The 12,676-nt window shown below is 38.2% G+C and overlaps 1 protein-coding gene across 1 annotated transcript in view; it reads right to left on the minus strand.

Moving 5' to 3' along the window:
• ATP6V0A4 (ATPase H+ transporting V0 subunit a4) overlaps positions 1 to 12,298 on the minus strand; it is a 42,548-nt gene extending 30,250 nt beyond the window's left edge. The window contains exons 1-5 of the mRNA XM_087722471.1: positions 12,241 to 12,298; positions 7,981 to 8,109; positions 3,779 to 3,857; positions 2,272 to 2,366; positions 1,079 to 1,204 (exon numbers count right to left, since the gene is read on the minus strand). Coding sequence (XP_087578597.1) covers positions 1,079 to 1,204; positions 2,272 to 2,366; positions 3,779 to 3,857; positions 7,981 to 8,097 — 417 coding nt within the window. The 5' untranslated portion in view covers positions 8,098 to 8,109; positions 12,241 to 12,298. The remainder of the gene's footprint in view (positions 1 to 1,078; positions 1,205 to 2,271; positions 2,367 to 3,778; positions 3,858 to 7,980; positions 8,110 to 12,240) is intronic.
• Between the last annotated feature and the right edge of the window lie 378 nt (positions 12,299 to 12,676).

A 12,676-nucleotide genomic window follows, 5' to 3' on the forward strand; every position in this document is an offset into this window, starting at 1 on the left:
TAGAGGCTAACCAGTGGATAAACAAAAGCTTACATCTAAAGGCCACTGTATTGGGGAAGGAATATTGGGGCATAACGAGCTGGGAGATAACAATGGAAATAGGCAAGAACAATTACATAACCAAAGAAAATGGAAGCATTTTTTATTTTCTGGGAAGTAAGATAATATTAGAAAGACTTGGGTAAGCTCAAGAAAAGGAGCCTATTTTTACCAAGGTTCTGTTACTATAGCCTATTTCCAAAAGTAAGTTCTAATATTCCTGAAGAGTTGGTTCCCTCTACCACAGAGGACTAGCACAGCAACACATAGCCACCCTTGGCTGAGACTTGGTGGGGGATCAGTAAGAATTCCCAGAATCATTGCTGGGACTGATGTAATGATACTTGGGAATGACTTTGAGAGGCAAGGGAAGAGCTGCAGTCAGGGCAACAGTCAAATATGAGGAAGCTTAGCCCATTGAAAACACATGGAATAGCATATATTTCAATAGGGACCCTCCCTAGTTTCTTGGACTGTAAAGTTAAGAGGGGAGATGTACTTTAGGCTTGTAAGACTCTGTTAATTCTGTCAAGATTGAACCACTTTGTGTCTTTCAAACTTAACATTTTTCAACTTGCCAATTAATTAGGGGGAGCAAAGAGGGAAATAGAATGCTGAGAATGTGAGTGGGGATTGTGAGAGCCTGGCAACCATCAAGGTCACCACTGTAGGTGCTTGAGAAAGAGATGGACTGTTCCCATAATAAAAGGAGGCTTCATAACTGGACAATGTGATCACCCAATGGTGGGAGAAAGGAATAGTATTGTTTAACTAAGCAAGCATTTGCACAGGAAAACCTGAGCTGCTTTTGTTTCTTCAGTACCAAAATGGTGTATCTAATAAAATTTTACTTTTGGGTATTCAAAACTCCGGAGAGCTTATTTTGGATTCACTAGTTGGATAGTTGGCAGTAACTTTACAATAAAGCAGAACTAGTACTTCTAGGTGTGCTTCTTGTCTGGACTACCTCAAAAGGCTCAGATGGTTGAGCTGAACCCAAATTCTGAAATGACAAGAATGCATTCAAAAATTGTGTCACCTCAAAGAAGTCTTGGGTTTTCTTCAGGAGATGTTTGAGTTCAGTGAGTTCTAGAAGGTTCTGCCTCAATGACTGCAGGTTCTGGTTGGCTTCTTCCAACTCACATTCCAGTTTCTCCAAGACTGTCTGTTTATAGCCGGAGAGAAACAGAAGTACTGTATGTCCAAACATTCTGTCACACACTTCAGTGCTGACAAAATAGATTATTCTAAAGATGGATTATTACACAGCAAACATTTCAAAATGCATCTCAGCATGTTAGGCAATTTTACAGTGAATGTTAACGTCTCAGCCCTACTTCTGGGTATGAATGATTCACAAATGATATAAATTAAATGCAGGTAGTGAAATAACTAATGGAAAATCCAGCAAATCATCTTCTGTTTATGTTAGGTAAAACAATGAGGGATTCTAACATGTTTTTTACATCTCTGCTAGTTAAGCAACAAGCTTCCAAGTCATTTACTTTTTGTTCTCAATTCAGCTTTAACCATTAACCCTACTGATCATAGTCTGTCTAGACTAACAGGTAAAAAGAAAATATTCCTTTGAATCAACGGTGATTTCTTGTTACTTCATTGACATTGGATTTTTTTCAGAAGTGTTTATACCTTCCCGGGGTAGCCTATAACCCTGGTATTCCTGGTATTCCTCCTATCTAACACCAGCTAAGTGCAATCCTACTTAGCTTTTAAGTTAGTCAAGAGTGAGAAAGTACTGGATTACCCAATTCCTACCCTCCCAGGTTTAAGTATTAGTTAGAGCAATCTCCAATCTATGGCTTCACAATATATTGGATTATTGGTATCATAATCCTCCGCCAGCATGGCCATATTGGCTGGAGAAGATGAGAACCATAAGTAATTAACTTTATTTGTAACTATAACATAGAGCATACCATGAAATAACAATAGAATAGTAGAAGTAAAATGATTTTTTTTTTAAAAAAAAGGAAGAGTAGTAGACTTAAGAAGGATAAAACATGATAAAGCCAGAGCTACAATTAGGAACTACAAAATTGAATGAGCTGTTGCATTTATAAACTTTCTATATCGAACAAACTATTCTGAGTGACTCTTGACTTAATGGTATGAATAACGATCTTGACTTAATGTTATTTTGGATTGTCGTCTCCTGCTGGGTTAACCCAACTGTCTACCGTGCTTCTCTAACCAAAAACATGCAAAGCCTACCTCTAAGTCAATCATTTCTCGTGGTGGTGGAGTATCTGGATATTTCCCGTATATGACAGGTGGGATCTCCTCCCCCATCTCACCTTCCAGAAAACCTGGGAGGAAAAACAAATGGAAACACACTGGCTAAGTTCACAAAACACACTCTTCTGCCTTTCCCACACCATATGAAACTTGGTTAGTTACAACTTTGATGATTAAGGGTTTTGTGCGAACATGGATATGGCCTAACTTTTCACCTCTTTAATAAATGGAGTGACAAGTTGTGTCATGTTAAAGAGATATCCTCTGCATTAATCATTGGGGCAACCAGGCTTTGAGTGGTTAAGGGCAACAGTTTTTAAATCTCTGGTTTTCTTAATTGGCAATGGTATAATAGCATCACTGGAAGAAACACAGGTAAATATTTTCAGTCCTGCTTTTCATTTTTACAAGGCAGAAGACATCTCTCATTAAAAAAACCAGGTATGTTAAACCCTACGGAAAGTTGAAGATATTTGTTTTTATTGCTTTGTTTGCCAAGGATCTACAGAATGTCAGAAAACTTTTTCAAAAACAAAAATGATCTGGAAAGAGGGATGGTGAACAGTTTACGAATGGCAATACCAATAGCACTTAGACTTATATATTGCTTCATAGTGCTTTTATAGCCCTCTCTGGTTTTCAGAGTCAGCATATTGTCCCCAACAATCAGGGTCCTTATTTTACCCACCTCAGAAGGATGAAAGCTGAGTCAACCTTGAGCCAGTAAACTGCCAAATTGCTGGCAGCCGGTGATCAGCAGAAGTAGCCTGCAGTACTGCACTCTAACCACTGCACCACCGCGGCTCATAAAGAGTTTCCAAGAAAGCTAATCACATTTTTAAACTGTTTGACTTACACATACATAGATAATTGTCAAATGTGGATTGTGTAACTATATCCTTGAATGGAAAAACACCTTTGGGACATCCTTGGGTGTTAACCCATAGGAGGCAATTTTTTCTAAGAAGTTTATTTATGCAACTAAGCCTTGCTGTTGGCACTGATCAGCAGATTCCCCAAGATCTCCAGCAAAAAGGTTTTACTGCAATACGATTTTAGGAATCTGAAATCTGCCTTTGGGATTTTCTACTCATTTGGGCATGGTCTACAGCTGCTGCCTTCAAATCTTTGGGCACCAGAGACTGGTTCTCTGGAGGACAGTTTTCCATGGACTGCAGGGGTGGCATGGTTTCACTCATTGTCTGGTTCCACTCACTTGTGCGGCCTGGTCCCTGGGAAGCCACGGACTGGTGAGGGGCATTAGGGACCAATGGTCTACAGTGATCTGCAGCAAGCAGTGCCTCCTTTCCAGTTAATACTGCACCTTATTTCCACTTTTTGCTCAGTTCCTGGGGACCTTTAAAATGCTAAATCAAAAAGTGCTAATAATTGCTGTTTCTGTGCAGTAAAACATTCTGGAGATTGTTGGACTAAGAACAGTTCTCAATAAATGTAATTTTTCAATAAACTAAAAGCTACTTACGAAGGACCCTTTCTAAGGATTCACATCTTCTTACTTCATTCACAAACCTTCTTTGAAAGTTGTTCACATTTGCATTCAACTAAAGAAAATTCATATAAAAACAAAACGTTAGTCAAATTATCCAACATTATATCTATCTATCTATCTATCTATCTATCTATCTATCTATCTATCTATCTATCTATCATCTATCTATCTATCTATCTATCTATCTATCTATCTATCTATCTATCATCTATCTATCTATCTATCTTCTATCATCCATCCAATCCAGGCTGATGGCTAAGAATTCTAGGAATTATGATTCTAGCACATCAGCTTGTATGAAAATAAAGAATGATAAAGTCATGAACATTTAGTGGAAGAACATATCTAAGGATTCAACTGGACATACCCATCAGCAGATCAAAGTAAAATTATTTCTTCAAGCTAATGTATCACCATGGACAATATTGTAACTAATTATCATGCAAGCAGAAGGAAGGTGAAGAACTTCTCTTTAAGAAAAGACCTAACAAATGATAATTTTAACTTATTACAGAAATATATATAGTTTCATATTCATAATTTTGTAGGTCATTTATATCTTTTTCTCATGTAATATATTTGCCCAGATTGTAGACCAAAAACAAAGGTTCTTTTAAATCCATTATTTATAAAGAGGGTGAAAAATGGGATGCTTTCTACATAGGTAATTCTTAGAATTTTACGAAAAGAATTTAAATGATGGAACTTAACAAGCTAAACAAAATATAATTTACTAAGGCTGAGTTTCCTAATTAAATGCTGTAAAGTGAATGGGTATGCAGAATATCTGATTCTTCTGAGAAATATTTACAATAAACAAGTAACTAAGAACTGAGCTTGGAGAAACAGTGATTCAGAAAAGAATTGAGCTAAGAAGGCATATGATCTTTAGATCTTTTTAACCCATTAGCAAATGTACTTCAAGAATGGCAAGAGTGGAATGGCTCCTCTGGCATAGCTCAGTTTAAAACGAGGAAGTGAAAAAAATGATGTTATATTTAGAAGAAAAAGATATCAGCTAATATCCCCAGTGAAAACACAACTGAGAGCAAAGTAACCAAGATGGTGAATAACTTTATTTTTCTGGAATCAAGATTGATAAAGAAATAAAGAGATTTATCCCAGGGACAAAGGTAATACCATTTTAGAAAAGATAATGCAGAATGAGCCTATTTCTCAGATAAAAAGATCAGAATAATAAAAGCAATTGTTTTCCTGTGTTAAACTGCAAATGTTGTGAGGGAGGGGGGTGGTTGAGAAAGAATACAAGGGAGAAAGAAATTGTTATTAAAAGTACCACGAACAGCAAGATGGATGAATCAATTGGTCCTGAACAACTGGTCCCTTGAGGCAAAGACTGGTAAACAGAAACTCAGACACTTAAAATAGACAATGTAAGCAAACAATCAATTAGAAGAGAGGATGCTTCTTGGCTGAGGTTGAGAAAAGTGGAAAAATGAAGAGACAAAGAATAAAGCAGATAGTCGGAAGGTATCAGGGAAATATCCTTGCAAGATCCAGCCAGTGATTATCATTGGGGTCAGGCCAGGATGGTACAATCTGTCAGAGTTTGTTGCAGAAATCAAATCCAGAAAGCACACACAGGTAACTGATGCAGCAGGATTCATTAACTTCTTTTTATATACATAATAACACGAGACATATATACAATACCAAGAGTGGTTCTTCCAATGTGGTGGAGAGGAGAGATTGTTTTCAGTTCCAGCAGCAGACTAGTTTTAGTTCTAGCACAGACACAGAGCTACAGAGCTAAGCCATGCCCAGGCTCCCAAGTGTTTCAGCTCCCATTGGCTGACCTTGTTACTAAGCCCTATTCCAATTCATGAATATACTCTGACAGAGTCACTGAAACTGGGCCTGACTTGATGATACCTACTTAAATTACTATTTTACCTTTCTTTCTTTCTTTTTCTTTCTCTCTCTCTCTCTCTCTTCTTTCTTTCTTTCTTTCTTTCTTTCTTTCTTTCTTTCTTTCTTTCTTTCTTTCTTTCTTTCTTTCTTTCTTTCTAGAGAGTAATGCTGAAACCAAAGTTAACTAAGACTAGAATAGTAATTATTCTATATCCAATTTATGTTTGGATATAAAGAAACACAACAGCACTAAGTGCAAACTTAATGAACAGTCAATGGAAAGCATCCTAAATCAGGGGTGTCAAACTCATGTCGTCATGGTGGCGTCACATGACGTATCAGGACTTTTTTCCCTTCGCTAAACTAGGTGTGGGAGTGGCCAGCGCAAGACATATCTGGCCTGCCTGCTGGGAGTTGGACAACCCTGTCTTAAATCAACAACTTTCCATTATTCTGCACTAACATGTTCTATGACACAAATACTTTCTTCCCTATCCTTATTTTGCATTTGTTTGTTTTTTGTTTGCGTGGTGCATTAATGCAGAGAAGAATTCTGAAAAACGCACCTTTTTGTAATTTTGTTTAAAATTTGGTTTTAAAGTAGATTACATCATTCCCATTCTTCTTATTCTTAAGTGATTTCAAAGTTGTATTTTAAGAAACATTGGTGTTTTTTCTGCCAAATGTTTGAAGATTCCTCCACTTTTAAGAAAAATCAGCAATAAAGGAATTTCCCAGAAACTCAACTTGCTTGTCATTACTGATCTTTTGGCTCAGCATTCTGCTATGCAAGGTTATAAAATATTCAAGATGATGCATTTTCACCTCCCAAGAGTAGAGCTTATTACGCGAACAAAGGTAACCACTTCATTTTATCAAGAACCACATTCCCTTAGAAATAAATTGTTGGGCGTTTCATGCCAACAGCAGACGGAACAAGTAGATCCCAAGGTGGGTGCGGTTAATCATTCCCTCTGGAATTATTAATAATTAATTAATTATTTATTTTATTTTCTAATGCTACTTTATCTTCCCCTCTTTTTTCCTGTTGCAGTTCTTGTCATTGTGTATTGTGTATTAAATACATACCATGCCTTTACTGAACTCAAGGCAATTTACCCGAGGGCAGGGCTGAGGTTCCACAAATCTACAGTGCCGTTTAGAACCGGTTCCAGCTCCCTCCCCCCGTCTGTCCAGACATCATCAAGATGAAGAGCGAGAGGAGGAATTCTGGGAGTTGAAGTCCACAAGTCTTAAAGCTGTCAAGTTTGAACACCCCTGGGGTTTTTTTCTAAAGGGTTAGGGGGGGCAAGGGTCTTGTAACAGCTTTAAGACTTGCACACTTCAATGCCAGAGTTTCTGAGCCAACATTTTGGTTGCTGAGCAAAAGTGTTGTTAAGTGAGTTTCACCATATTTTACCAGTTGGCCACGCCCACCCAGTCACATGGCCGGCAAGCCACTCCCATAAAGCAGGCCACATCTACAGAAGAGGTTCTAAAAAATTTTGAAACCCACCACTGCCTGAGGGTCTCAATTTATTTTGGGGAGCCAAACTGCACTGAGAAACAGTGACTAATTGAGGGTAGGTTCAAAGGGATCTACCACAATTTGGCACGGCCAACTTGCCATGGCTAACTCACCACAGCTAACTTGTCACGGCCAACTCACTGCAGGACAACTTTCCACGGCCATCTTGCCACAGGGCAACTCACTGCTGGTCAAGAGTTACACTACCGTGTTTTCCCCAAAATAAGACACGGTCTTATTTTCTTTTGATCCACAAAATAAGTGCTTGGCCTTATTTTCAGAGAGGTCTTATTATTTTTGAGGTGCAGGAGGCAGCCAGCATGGTCACCTCATGGCTGCTGCTGTGTTCAAATATTTTCATGGAGGGCTTATTTTAGCACATGCGCTCAAAACCCCGATTGGGCTTAGTATCTGGTGAGGTCTTATTTTCAGGGAAACAGGGTAATACCAAAGAAATGGGAGAATAGAATCATTAAAGAAAGGATGCAAAAGAGGGACAGAATGAAATATGAATGGCAAAAATAAAAATAATTTTTATTTATTTTAATAATTAAATAGAATTGTTAAATTGTCCCACAGCGAATTGTCCCAGTTGGCCATGGCAAGTTGGCTCTGGCATGTTGTCCCATTCCCAATTCAAAGGGAACTCTCTAGATCTAGTCTATCCTCTCTTTAAGCTCTACACTATCCTAATTCTTGCTTCTGTAGATGACATTCCCCTACTTTCTATGGGTATTGAGAAGTACAGGCTGGGTTACTTTTAGTGTCTACTCACATCTCTGAACTGGACCAAACCCAGCTTTCCAAGTTCTGCAACACAGCAATAGGCAGATTCCACCTGAAGAAAAAGTTGTCTCAGACACATCTCTTCGCTCCGAAACATGGATGCCATCTTTCATATTCTCTTAGGGTGAAGACATGGAGAAAGACAGAAGGTGATGGGTATAAGTAATGCTAAATAACACAAAGCATTGTCATGTCAATAAGGTTACTTTTGAGGTAGGGGGAAACTGTAGAAACCACGCAAGGTCTATTCTATTACTGGATAGAGTATGATGGTCATCTCAGGTCAAAGAACTATAGCAGCATTGAAGTACAATTCAGCTTCTGGTTCAGTCTGTTTCTCTGTGTGGAATGGATAGAAAGGAACATCTGCCTCTTTAGTTCACACAACAAATGCTTGCCTGGAAAGCATCAGTTCTGAATAATGGTCAAGTCATTATTTTGGCTGAACATAAATAGCCTGGGAAAGCAATGGCAACACTGGATGGCCTACTGCACTTTTCTAGGCGGCTTCTTCAATGAAGGTCACATGTGAAGGGGCCTGAAAATGCAGTCCAATATCCCCTTCGATATCCTCATTGAACTTCTCAGAATTTACTTTTATGTAGACCCATAATATGATTGCATGAGAGCCAGTTTGGTGTAGTAGTTAAGGCATAACTACTAGAACCTTGCTGGCAAACCTATGGCATTCATGCCAGAGGTGGCACATGGAGGCCTCTCTGCTGGCACGCAAGCCGTTGCTCCAGCTGAAGTCCACCGAGCATGCACATGCGCCGTCCACTGACCAACTGGTTTTCGGGTCTCTGCAACGCGTGTTGTTTAATCATTTTGATCCTAGGAGGCTTTAGGGAGGTCTGCTAGGCCCAAAATGGAGCGCGGAGGGCGCACATGCATGAGAAAGGGGACAGAGCACAGGGGTGTGTGTGCACATTGTATTATGGGTGAGGGCACCCACGCGCTGTCATGCACATGTCATGCTTTCGGCATGCAAGGACAAAAAGGATAGCCATCACTGGGATAATAGGAGGGACTTATCCAGGTAGGAATCAACACAGACTCAAAAAAAAAAAAAAACAGAAAAGGAAAAAAAAAAACAAATGCAGAATTAAAATAAGATGACTGTAAACTTATGAGTTGACTAAAATAGGGAGCAAACAGATGAGCAGACTCATTCCATGCAGTCTGGTAGCAAACCCTGGCAAAGAAAAACTATTTTCACACGTTTACTTCAAAATATATGAAATATGCACCCATGTATTCCTACAGACATATAAACACACATACACGAATCGCCTTCTTTCTCAGACACATACAAAACTTAGATACACCGAGTTATTTGGTCTCAGTACATCCTAGCAAAATTGCAGGAGCAAAAGAAGGTAAAGCTCAGTGATCCATTCAGGTTATGTATATCTCTAAAATTAAAAAAAAAAATGGCATAATTTGAAAAAAGCCTTCAAACATTACTACGTTAGCCTTAGCAACTTTAAGCTATGTGGACTTCAATTCCCATTCTTGGGATAGAAGTCCACGTATTTTAAAATGGCCAGGTTAAGATACAATGCTTGGGGCATAGAGAATGGAGGTGGAGCCAAGAGAAGAATCATTCTGGAATTGTTACATTCCCACAAGCCCAGCCCATCTTGAATTCCATTAACTCTTATCTAGTACCAATTTAGTGCTGATTGCTTATTTGATCAGATTTCTTGTGTATAGGCATAACTAATAAATCAGCTTAATTAGAACTTAACAATGGTCCTGCTTTGCAACATTAATTTCCCTATCGTTATGTCTTGTTTTAAAAGTAACCACAAACAATACTATATTGACACATACCTGTAGTTATCAGCGTATAATTATTTGTGCTTTACCCCTAAAATAAGACATAAAAATACTTTTTTTTACTTTTTTAATGTAAAAAAGAAAACGCCTCTCCTTTTTGTGGATAATTGTATATGTATAAAATATATATATACTATATATACTGTATACTATATACCACACCCACACAAACACACATACAATTTCCTTTTTTAAAAATTCCATGCTACAGAGACGCCACCTAGTACTTTGCAAAATTGCTTCATTAAATGCAACCCATTAATCAACAAAGACTGTGATCCTATGGCCAAAGTCATACCCCATTGCTTTCAGTAGGGCAGGTTTCCAAGTATGTCTGCTGATTAAAACTACTATGTTTCAAGCATTCACAACCACATTCACAACATCTAGGAAAAGGGGAAAGCTTTGTTTTACCCTTGACTAGTTCCCTAACATTGTATTCATAGCCAGGCATGGCTTTGGATTAGGACTGGAGAATATATTTGAAATGGCTGTGTTATCATCATTCACAATTAATATTTTAATTTATAGCCTGTCTTTTTTTTTTTCTACAGAAGCTCAAGGCAGCATACATAGCATCCCCTCTTCCCATTTTTCCTGCAAAAACAGCTCTGTGCAATGGGTTGGGTTGACAAAGAATGGAATCCTTGCAAACCTGCTATCTCAATTATTCCTTTTGGCTAGTTTTGGTTAAGGAGTCCAAAGAAACCAACTAAAAGAAACCAACCAACCTTGGAAGAAAATAGAAATGAGGAAGGTTCTTGCTGCTTAGTTCTTTCTCAACCCCTTCCCAGAAACCTTTCCTTCTGCTATTTATTGTCCTAGCCTTCCTGCAAGCAAGAGAGTAAAGGAAGGAGGGAATGGGTTATGGGTGAGCATAGCATCCCCTTGAGGAAGGGAGGGAGACTTGCAACAGTGAAGCTCCAGAACAATCAAGAAGAGCTACAAGCCATCCAAGGAGAGCCTACCATGCATATTATCTTGAAAGGTTTAATTCTTTGGAGTTGAATTTGTAAGCACTGGCATGCTGTCAACATAGTAATCCACAGTATTAGATCTACTCATTTTGCTGGCTTTTCAGTAACATCCACAAGTACATACATTGCACAGTACTTGTGTGAAGATCAGGCATTTAAAAAAAATATTTCAAGCATGCTTTTCATGCTTTTGTGTTGGTAATCATTCATTTCTGCAGAAATTATTAAATTAATCAATGAAAGTTTAAGGTCTTGGGTAATAAGAGGAGAGGGGAGGAAATGTCAGGGACTTTCCTTGTTTTTTATGAACTGCAGTTTTCTTGAAACATGGTCTAAATTGCTTTAGGAGTACTAATGTTAGCCTGTTACTTTGTTTATATATTGTTCTTCAGAACCAAACACAATTCAGGCTTGATCTGTTTCTCAGTATTTACTTTTGAAACTTATAATATGGCAGGTTTTTTTAAATAGTATGTTACCATATGGAGTTCAAACACAGCCATAAGAAAAATTAATCTGTACTCACTTGAAACTACTGTCAAGGTTAGAAACTCCAGTAATTAGAATGCAGCATTGCAGGTTAATTCTGCCCATTGCCAGGAGTTTGATCCTCACCAGCTCAAGGTTGACTCAGCCTTCCAAGGTCAGTAAAATGAGGACCCAGATTGCCAGGGGCAATATGCTGACTCTGTAAACCACTTAGAGAGGCTGTAAAAGCACTATGAAGTGGTATATACGTTTAAGTGCTATTGCTATATGTGACTGCTAACACACATGCTTGAGAAACAGTTCTGGATTGCAAGAACCTACCATACACCACAGATGGAAAACCAGCTCTCCACAGTTTTTGTCTACATCTCTCAGTTACCTAAACTTGAAATTTAATTTAATATATTCAGCAAGCCAAGAAGGTACTCAAAGTCTGAACCACTGCTACCCATTCATGAAACTATTCTAAAGTAGAGAATATCTCAACTACCCTACTACAAATATTCACAGATGCTTCCGGTATAAGTGAAGCTTAGAAATCTAATCTAATTATCAAACTGATACACTTGTCAATCATTACTAATGAATCATCATGCTATTTAAAACCACATCTATATCATTCATCTATTGCTCCCAGGCATTTGTTGGCTTTTTTTAAAATTTTAAAGTTATAATTAGATCAGCACACTAGCAATTAGAGAGCCTAAACATCCAGCCCTCATCGAGTGCTAATTACTAGTTTTGAAATATATATTCCGCTATTTGATCAAGGCCTGCGTTATTTAATGTCAAGAAGAGAGGGAGATCATATCTTGTTCATGGTAGAAAAATATTCATCATATTTTAAAGTCATTTTCTTTGGGAAAATGCAGTAGGCCCTAAAATGCAGAGAAATTACAGTTCACCATAGGACTGTGGATATAGCCACACCAAGATCTCACCTCCTTTATCCAGTGTCTTTTTCTTGTTTCTGAGTGTCGCAGAGAAGTTTGAAGCTGCTTCCAGTATAACAGAGCAGCAAATGAAATACTGGGATGACATGGGGTTTTCTAGGCATGTGGCTTAAAACTGGACCAAACAGGACTAAAAAGAACACTGCCCGCTAGTCATAAATTGCAAAAAGAGAACAAAAAGAAACATAAAAAGAAAGAAACCAAGAGCAAACTCTTTGCCTAAAAACCTTTCAACTTGAGGCCTGTGTGATAAACACAAATATTGTTATGTCAGCAGCAAGGTGTTGCTATAAGCAACATAATAAAGTTTTGATAGAAATGGAGGCACCTCCCTGTTTCGTTCTTCTTCTTTCCTTCTTCCTCTTTAATGTCAGATTCTTTCCTTCTCTGTTAGCCAAGCTTTCAGAATTTTGCAAAGTTTGTA

Source organism: Thamnophis sirtalis, unplaced genomic scaffold (genome assembly GCF_051295495.1).
Source record: "Thamnophis sirtalis isolate CommonGarterSnake01/CBP01778 unplaced genomic scaffold, rThaSir2_p1.2 scaffold_9, whole genome shotgun sequence".
Taxonomy (NCBI): Eukaryota; Metazoa; Chordata; class Lepidosauria; order Squamata; family Natricidae; genus Thamnophis; species Thamnophis sirtalis.